Source organism: Tarenaya hassleriana, unplaced genomic scaffold (assembly GCF_000463585.1).
Source record: "Tarenaya hassleriana unplaced genomic scaffold, ASM46358v1 Cleome2, whole genome shotgun sequence".
Lineage (NCBI taxonomy): Eukaryota > Viridiplantae > Streptophyta > Magnoliopsida > Brassicales > Cleomaceae > Tarenaya > Tarenaya hassleriana.
Window position 1 is genome coordinate 7,171,537 of NW_010965372.1, and position 10,000 is coordinate 7,181,536.

The 10,000-nt window shown below is 33.4% G+C and overlaps 2 protein-coding genes across 2 annotated transcripts in view; both read right to left on the reverse strand.

Annotated features, from left to right (window-relative positions):
• The window catches only part of LOC104812825 (transcription factor MYB39-like), a 4,443-nt gene extending 4,261 nt beyond the window's left edge, over positions 1–182 (reverse strand). The window contains exon 1 of the mRNA XM_010540192.2: positions 4–182. Coding sequence (XP_010538494.1) covers positions 4–146 — 143 coding nt within the window. The 5' untranslated portion in view covers positions 147–182. The remainder of the gene's footprint in view (positions 1–3) is intronic.
• A 4,582-nt stretch (positions 183–4,764) lies between these two features.
• Positions 4,765–6,150, reverse strand: LOC104812826 (AT-hook motif nuclear-localized protein 23-like). The gene has a single exon (XM_010540194.1). It carries the CDS (start codon positions 5,949–5,951, stop codon positions 5,082–5,084), a length of 870 nt encoding a protein of 289 aa, XP_010538496.1. The 5' UTR covers positions 5,952–6,150; the 3' UTR covers positions 4,765–5,081.
• Positions 6,151–10,000: the final 3,850 nt, after the last annotated feature.

A 10,000-nucleotide genomic window follows, 5' to 3' on the forward strand; every position in this document is an offset into this window, starting at 1 on the left:
CGGTTCAGTCCGGCGAGCTTCGGCAGCGACCTCCAATTCCCGAAGCCCTTCTCTCTTATATATCCCCTCAGCTTCTCGTCTTCCTCCTCCGTCCACGGCCCTTTCTTCACCCCTTTCTCTTCATCGCAACACGGTGACCGTACCATGTTTTTATGCGATCTTTTTTTTTCCGATAAATTAATTTAACCCTAAGAAATCGGAAATTAATGAAGTAGGAGGTTTCGAAGTGGGTGTTTGATGTTTTTGTCGAGTGGTGGGTTTTGGTTTGTGTTTTTTGAAGAATTATATCTTTGTTAGTATTTGATCACGTCGCGGGCTCATATTATATATATATATAGATGGACAAAGAAGACAACGTTGGCACGCATATGTTCGAAATATTATATAGAAAATTAGAAGAATTAGGGAGAACCAAATCGGGGATATAGAGTGGTGCCAAGATCAAGATTAGGTAACTATAGTTAAAGTTGGAAAATGAATATATGATTGGAGTAAAATAAGATTAGAGATATGATGGAGAATAATAATGGATACAATATCATTATACCAAATATTGTGTATCTGATTTGTTTCCATTGTGTCTATATTTCCTTTTTACTCTATTTCTTAATTTTCCTATAAATATGTAGTTCATTTTCATTATAATGTAACCAGAAGAAGAAGAGATGTAGCAATAAAAGTAATTTCGTTTCTTTCTATTTGTCTTATTTTATTTCCGCATTTTATTTTTCTACATAGAGTCCATTGAAAATTATTCCGCAAATTTCTACATGGTATCAGAGCCTCTGGTTCTTTTCTAATTTGTTGTTCTTTTCATAAAAATGATGATCGATAATGAGAGTGAAGATGAAGATGCTGATATACCGATCTAGTGGTAATATCATTTCGAATTTTTTTAAGAATAAGAGAGTCATTTTATTTTTATTTTTATTTATTTTCTCTCATAATCCCACATGTTTCTAAAGATTATTCGCTTAACCGCCAATCATCTTATTCTTGCCAAAAACTTTGTTGTCATTAAACGTTTTCGCGTAGTTGCCTTTCAATCTCGGATGAATCAGAGTTATTCTCGAGACTTCTTTCTGCACCGCGATTGTCGTCCCTTTTTTTGTTATCATCAAACGATTCTTTTGTGCGTGGTGCCAAAGTTGCAGCGCAGTCGTTTGTTTGATTTTTTTTTTAGTTATGATTGACACAAATTTGCAAGGTGATGTGGTTCAAGCAGCATGCGTTTGATCATCTTTTCAGCAAGTTGGGCGTTTCATGATCTTCCACGCTCCAACTTGAAGGGGGATGTTGAGATATACCGGATCTTGAAGAATATTACGAGATATATCAATCTTATTAAATCCGAAAAATATATATTTAGAAATATTTATTATTTTATTTAGTTTATTTATTCCATGTAAGACTCTCATATATTTATATGTTATTCTGATTATGAATAAAGAAATCATTCCGCAAATTTCTACAACTATATGTTGTCATGGCGATCGTGTTCAAAGTTTATGATTTAAATGCTATATATACATATACATACAAACATACATATAAATGTATATCCTATGATTTGGTAACGTTTTCAGTGAATATGTTGCTTTGTCATATGGTTTAATTAGTTGATATTATATGTGGAAAAACACGTTAATAGACAGTTAAAAAATATATATACACTTTTTATTGGGTCCGGAAATATGCATAGATTATCGAATAATATTTTTATTAGAATTATATGCGAAATGATGTTCTCATTGCAATCTTCATCAAAATTGTCAGATTGTATTTATCAGGGCATGGTTTGCTTGTGCCACATTTCAATGCAATCTCCACCTGCTTCATTGATTGTCTCATGGTTGATCAAAGCAACTCTTCTTCGTTTCTTTTTTTTTTTCATTTTCGTTATTTTTTTTATCTTTTTCATTTTGAATTCAAACTATGACTATAAATTCTCCCTGATATGTATGTATGTATGTATAATGTATGTATGTATGTATGTATGTATGTATGTATGTATGTATGTATGTATGTATGTATGTATGTATGTATGTATGTATGTATGTATGTATGTATGTATGCATGCATGTCATTGATCTTTTCTACCATTATCGATTTGGTGGAGGATAACGTAAGAAGCACATTAACCGAGTAATGTTACTTAATTCTCGGCGACAGTCTAATCTAGAAGGTTTTAAAAATTAAGACGGTATTTACTATTTAGTGCAAGTTATTGTAATAATTATGATATAATATTATTGCATTGGACTTTCGAAAATCTTGTGTACGTATAATGAATCTTGATGAATTCACAAGAATGTGAAATAAAGATGCATCAAACGAAATTTCCTAAAGCTGAATGCAGGGATTTTAATTAAATTATATTTATGAACTATATTTTGAGTACTCGACCGATTTTTTTTTTTAAAAAAAATTGTACAGCTGTGTATACAAATTAATGGTATCCCGTATCCGGATTCTAAAAGGTACCTTATAGTATAATCTTTGGACTGGTTAATTTCTCTAAAGAATTAATTAAATGGTCCATATTTATATATAATTATAAAGGGTCAACATCTAAGCTTGTTTCACATTGTCAAATTAAAACCAAACACGTAGCGACTTTCTATTCATCTAGTTGACAATGCATAACTGAATGTTTATTATATATAACCATAACAAAATTTAGTACAAAAACTATATGAAAAACGGATAAAAAGATTAGTCATATTATGATATTAATAATATGACAATGGCGAAACAAATAGTCAACACAGTAAAAAAGTTGTGGTTTTCTTCCACGAAGGTGTGTGACAAACTGGATTGGAGATGGGCCAACAAGGACCGGATCAAGCCCATCTAATATTGGGCCCGATCAAGCCCATCTAATATTGGGCCGAACCAAAGCCCATCTAACATATCGCCAATACTTTTTTTGTCAACCTAACTATATGTGCGTGTGTGTGTGTATAACGTAAGGTATATATATGACATAGTCTGTTAGGCCATTATAAAAAATATTTTACGAAAGAGGACGGGTTGTCGTTTTCTGTCATACTTAATGACATCCGCAATCTAATCTCGCTAAAATAAATGAACTCCAAATGAATAAAATATTACATATATTTTATTAATTTTTGGTCGTGAATAAATCAATCGCTCATGGTTATCTAATCAAAAGTCATTAGGCGTGACCTCAAAATCAGATTCAAAATAGCTTAATGTTTCGTAATATATATAGATACAAAATGCGATATCTTTTTGTCAACGGGAAGATTTTTTGTTTTTATTTATTTTCTAATGTACATGATGATTATTATGTCATACATTAAGGAAATTAGTATTAATATTTTTTTAGATACCTCCGAGTTATGTTATCTGTATAATAATATGTATGTACGTACGTTTTTTTAACCTTTTGTCTATTATACAGCGCCATCTACAACTTAAAAACTCTACTATTTCTAGGAGTATTAATGAAATAATAATAATAATAGTGATAATAATAGTGATAATAATAATAACAATAATAATAATAATAATAATAAGAAGAAGAAGAAGAAGAAGAAGAAGAATATATAAGAAGAAGAAGAAAGGAACTTTCCCAAAGAGTATTTTTTTTTCCCAAACAAAAAACTCTAATTTATATAATCAAAAAGAAATTCTCTTGCAGTTGTAGATAACCACAAGAGTACTTTTGTTTATCTGAGTGAGTACATGTTATATAATATATAGATATTAATGCAAACTTACGTAAAACATTAGAATTATCATATATATATATATATATATATATATATATATGATAATTCCACACATCATCATATATAGCTTTAACTAATAAAGTGATACCAAATCTTCATCTTCCATTATGAATGAACACTATCCTAATTTGTTCGTTTGTTTCAAATTAAAGACCAATGTTCTATTATACTCTTCTTATTATGTTGCAGCTAGTAGGGCAAGAAAACTAAAATATTATACCATCCTATCGACGTTGATATATATATATATAGAAAAATATACATACACATATATATAGCTACAAACTAGATGTATGGTGCGCCTGAGACCTAAAACATACATATACATATATATGTATGTGGCTAATTATCGCTCCAAGAAAATTTGGAGAAGTGAACAAAACTTATCAATATGCAGATGAACAAAACTTACTCAGCACACACATGTATACGCATACAATGATGATGGATATAACTTGATCAAACAGATAAAAGATTAGATGGAATACATACATAGCTGCATGCACATATATACATACATACATATATGCATCTACACATCAGACAGAGAACAAAATGCTATAGTTCATGATTCCATGCCGACAAATAGACACTATACATGTGTGTGTGAGTGCACACACACACAATGTACGGAAAGCCACATGCAACAGGAAGGATCTGAATACAAAATCGCATTGAAAATGTGTTAAATATACTCTCCACTCTCATTCTTCCCAGAAAGCTATTCAAGAAAACCCTAATATCATAATTCTGTTATTTCACCAAAAAAAAAAATCGAATTGATCAGAAAACAAACCCCTTAATTATTGTATTAGACCAAGGGATCAGACAATTGAATCAAAACATATATACACACGCAAACACATGTGGAGATACATATATATATATATATATATATCCAATTAATTAAAGAATATAATCAATAAACGAAATGATCAAATCGTTTTATTTATACTCGATTGTTTTATCCATTAATTAATCTGATTATTAAGCCAGAATCCAAGGGTAATCAATGGATATAAGAATTGATTTCACCGTGAATCAACATGTACCATGAAGCGACTATCTTCACACAAGAGTTCACATAATCCAAAAGATGATCCATCAGAAGAAGAAGAAAGGAAAATTGAGACAATTCTACAAAGAAACCCTAAAGACTAATTAACACGCACTAAAAAGAAAGAACAAGAACAAGATGATGTCTAACCTTTTTTTATCCTTTTCCTCTTCAACAAACTTGTCACATTTCCGACCACCGGAGAATTGCTCCTCCTCCACCGTGTTATGTATACACGCACACAGACACATACGACATACATATAATCAGAACGGCGGACCTCTACCTCCGGTATTCCCGGGCCAACCCTCCACCGGAAGTTGCAGGTTCGGTGCCATATTCATCGAAAAATTATAGAACGGAAGACCACCGCCGTCTGGGAACACATTACCTCCGCCGTTGGCAGCCTCTCCTCCGCCGCCGCCGCCGCCTAGGCCCTCGTCCTCTTCCAGTGGAAGCCTCTCGTAGGCGACATTAGTGAAGGAGGCTGCCATGACAATCACCGGCCCCGCGGCTGTGAGCTCGCCTACCACGCTGCCGCCGACAACCTGACCTTGACCTCCGGCTAGGAATATGGTCAAGCTGGTGGCTCCCGGCGGCGCAGGCGGAGGAAGAAACGAGCCCGAGAGAGAGAGGATCTCGAAGGTCCCTTGGAGGGTGACGGCGGCTCCGGAGGCGGAGGGCTGACGGATGGTGACGTTGGTGACTGAGCCGCTGCCGCTCAGGACGCAGATGCCGCGCTGCCGCCGCCGCGCGTAGGTGGCGACGCAGTCGAAGACGTCACAGCCGTTGTTGACTTCGAGAATGTGAGCCCTCAGAGTGTTGGCGCTCTCCCGCGTAATTATCACCGGCGGCTTCGCCTTGTTCTTCGAGCCAGGAGGCCTGCCACGTGGCCGCCGGCCCACCGCGTCTCCGCCTCCGCCTCCTCCGGAGCTGGTGTCGGCGGAGACGAGATCGATGTTGCTGCCCTGGTGATGGTGAGAGGCTCCGCCTCCGCCGTGTTGGTTGTCGCCGGAAAAGTTGGCGGCTCCGGCATCTTCGGAGGAGGATTGGTGGTGTTGAAGGTGGAGATCGGGGCGAAGGAGTTGTTGATGGTTCACATAGCGAAAAGCAGTGCCTAGATCAAGACCTGCCATGCCCACACATCAAACACAAACAGGGTGATGAAAAATTAAAAATTATATAAGGAAAACCGCACCCACAAATTTTAAAGATTTTGAATAATTTAAACGCTTTTCTTTATAGGGTTTGTATAATCCCCTTCCCTTTTAAAAATGGGAGAAAGAGAGATAAATAGAGAAGAGAGGATGGAAGAGAGGAGGAGAGACAAAATTCCATTAAAGAAGAAATATGTGTATATACACATATACATATATGCAGTCAGCCATCCATCAATATATAAATTCGATGTTGCTGCCCTGGAGTTCTCATTTTTACATTATGCAGAAGTCCACTCTCTTTTCCAAGAGCGTGTAAATCACGCGACTTATGCCTCCTTATCCTTTTATGACATCGTACAGTATAATATACGATTTCTTTTGCAAAACCAAAAGTTGTACTAATAAAACTTGCAAGTTGCAAGGCATCTGTTTTATTTATTTATTTTAAAAGATAATATGAAATGCTGTGTGATTTTTTTTAAAAAAAATATAGCAATATGGGAAACTAGTTTGATGTTGATCAATGAATTTTGTTATAACATTATTTTATTGCATATGTTGATATGGTTATTACTGGTCTCTTGTATACTCAAACATGTATATATCGGAACCAAGAAAAAACAAAGAATTCGGTTCACACGCGCCGAATGGGCGCGTGGGAAGAACGGAAGTGTGTGATGTGAGTGGACGTGACGCATCTGAGACATAAATTAAGATTTTGAGAAATAATGAAACCCTAACATGTTTGGATCCACCAATCATCATACTATGTGGTTGGGGAGATCTTGTGGGTTGCAATAAGATGCTCCCAGTTTTTATTCATTCTCCACCATCATATGCCCTGTGTTATTATTTATTTTCTAAATTAACAAAAAAAAATTAAGCCCCATGACAATAATTATATCAAATCTGTGGATCATAAACCATATAGTTTGAATAGTTTACGTAGGATGAAACGACGTTTAAGAAATGTGTTACAGGGATATTGAATAATCGATCAGTCTATAAATAACAATTAGGGTTTGGTGGATTTTAGTTCTGGCTCTCTGAAGGAACGGTGATCTAACCATGGTTCGGTTGAAAAGTTGACCAATCAATCGGGTTAAGTTAACCATGAGAGAGAGTGATGCGGCGCGTGGGGTCCACGGCTGTCTGCAACCTTTCAAGGGTTCTTCTTCCCGGTGATGCACTGGTGCTTTTGCTTTGACCGTCTTTGGTTGGAGATTAGTTGTCTCTAATCATACTCACCCATTCATAATCTCGTTCCCTTTTTTAATTTATATATTTCTTGAATATTATTATAGAAAATTCTATATTGTTTCGATAGATATTTGATTAGAGTTTGTAATATTTTTTATTTAAATGATAATATTTGTATGTATATTTATATCCATGTTAATATTAAATTTGATTTTGCAATCCCGGAAATGGTTATGGATCTATGGTAATCCCATGGCGAAAGCTTCAAGACCTATATTTAATATTTTCCATTCAATTCAATTACTAGTCATTTGATCGAATCTTTTTCTCGCGAATTTTTGGGTAAAAGAATAGATTAATTAATTTATCATTTATAATAATTTTATTTTCAAATTCCTGCAAATCAAGAATCCAAAACTCATACGATTTATGTAATTTTGTCCGTACCATGATGAATCAGTAGAATTTTGGTTTACTACTATTTTGTTTGAATTGGTAGAATAATTAATAACTAAATATCTATATATAGTGGATCGGCTATACAATATTTTTATAGTCTAAATATAAAAAAAATGAATGTTATTCAATAATTGATAAATGCACAATGATTACCATAACAAACTTGTGCCCTCGTTTATTTATTCTGTTCCAATCTTTGGCCATCATCAATAGCACATTCCACGTGAGGAATTTCGTAATTCTTTTTAACAAGTTCGTATTTTTCCACGTTACAACATATAATATATAAAATCAAAAGGCCTCTTTTTCAGAATGTTAAAAAATATATATATATCCTATGTTACGAGTATTATAATGTAGTAAAAAGAAATATTTACAAATCGTTGACGGCCTTTCGGGACTTGTCCTGATCATGAGAAACAGTTTTTGGAAGATTTTGAGTTAATAATGTCAGATATTTTCACTACGTAACCTAATTTATTTTATTTTACAAATATATTTCACTACGGAATGTTTAAAGATAAAGATGGTATATGCATATGCTATTTTTTTTCAGTTCTTATATAGTCCGTCAATCTCTAAGTAAGCAACATATATTCTTTGATATTCAATGGACACTTAAATGTTGCAAGAGATTAATTTAGCTATCCGAAGATATATATATTCAATGGATATATATATATATATATATATATATTATCGTAATTAAATGACCATTTGGAAATAATTGATCGCCGGTGTAACCTCTGAAATTAATTGAAGGCCGACTTTGATGGGCATGAGTCGTGACGCCTTTTGGAACGACAATAGGGTTGTTCTGATGAAGCCATACATACACACACACACACACACATATATATATTATAAGGATGTTTGTGGCTTATGCGTCCTTATCCAATAGAGTTTAGATACATATTTTTTTCTGACCAAAACAAATACATAAATTGATTATATATATATGTCAATGGTAACATACTTTATGTAGTGACTTATTTTTAAATTATTAAAAAGCCAAAGCTCCTCTCCAATATATATCTAACCAGGTGACCATATTTATGCACACGTATATGTATATTATATCTAGAAAATCCCGTGATATTAATTTAATAGATCGTGATATATTATCCAATAACAATATATTAACAATGGTGAAGCTGTTAAATATAATTCAACAAAACCCTGATTCTGTAACCACATCAACAGCAATTCCCTTTTTTGGTATATATAGCAAAACTGATTGCATTATAATTAATATTCTATTGCCGCATTCCATTATATATAAAATTCTGCGTTGAAATGCAATTAACTCGGTGATGATTGATTTAATTGAGATGATGATTATTATATTAAACCAATATCATATTGTGTATCTTATATTATAAGGAAATTATTGTGTACATACGGAGAACTATACAAAGTTTTTTACCAAAAAAACTATACAAAGTTTATATTTATATATATAGAATTTATATCTTATTGTATCGGGTCTGAATTATTGTGTTAAAATTAGATTCTATCATCAATTAACAACGAAAAAAATTATCATTTTATAATTTGATTATATATATATAGAAGTCTTACAGATATATATTTATGCAGTTGAAAATTGTGATATCCAATAAACAATAGGTTATTGGATTTGCTCAGGTGGGGAGCCAAAAGTTCCAAGTTGACCAGGACTTTACCATGTTAAAAAAAGGTAATTAAGAAAAGGAAATAGCAACGATAATATAAGATTTCAGACCTTATTATAAAAACATTAAAAGCCATAAGCAGTTATGAGGCATTAAAAATATAAACTCTAAATAATATAATGTTTCGATTATACATAAACTCGATATCTATAATTATTAAATATAAACACTTAAGGGAGAAGAAAAAAAAAAGACAGTGAAGGGTGCGTTAGCTGCACGCGCATGAGCTTGAATTTATCGGCTGAAAGTAATTCTTTATTTCTTCAAAGAACACGAATCAGAAACGTCAAATCCAAATTCTTGGATCAAAGCACGTAACCTCTAGGGTTTCTAACCATAAAATTTATAAACTTAATCTCAATTACGTAAATACGTATAAATGTATTTTCATCGGGAGATACAGCTTTGTAAAAATACACCTCGCTCTCCATATGTAATGATTATACGTGCAAAGAGAGAGACACGGAACAGTGTTGGTACGAGGTTGAGGATATTGAAGTGTCCAGTCGCTTACTGTTCATAAAATCCTCGGGATTTTTGCCAGAGCCGATTTTATTTCCAAAATTTAATAAACGCCTGCGGATTAAATACATTATTATATTCTGAAATGACAACAGTGTGTATATATATGTACACACAAAATTTTAGGATATTAATAGGCTGAGTTCTTTA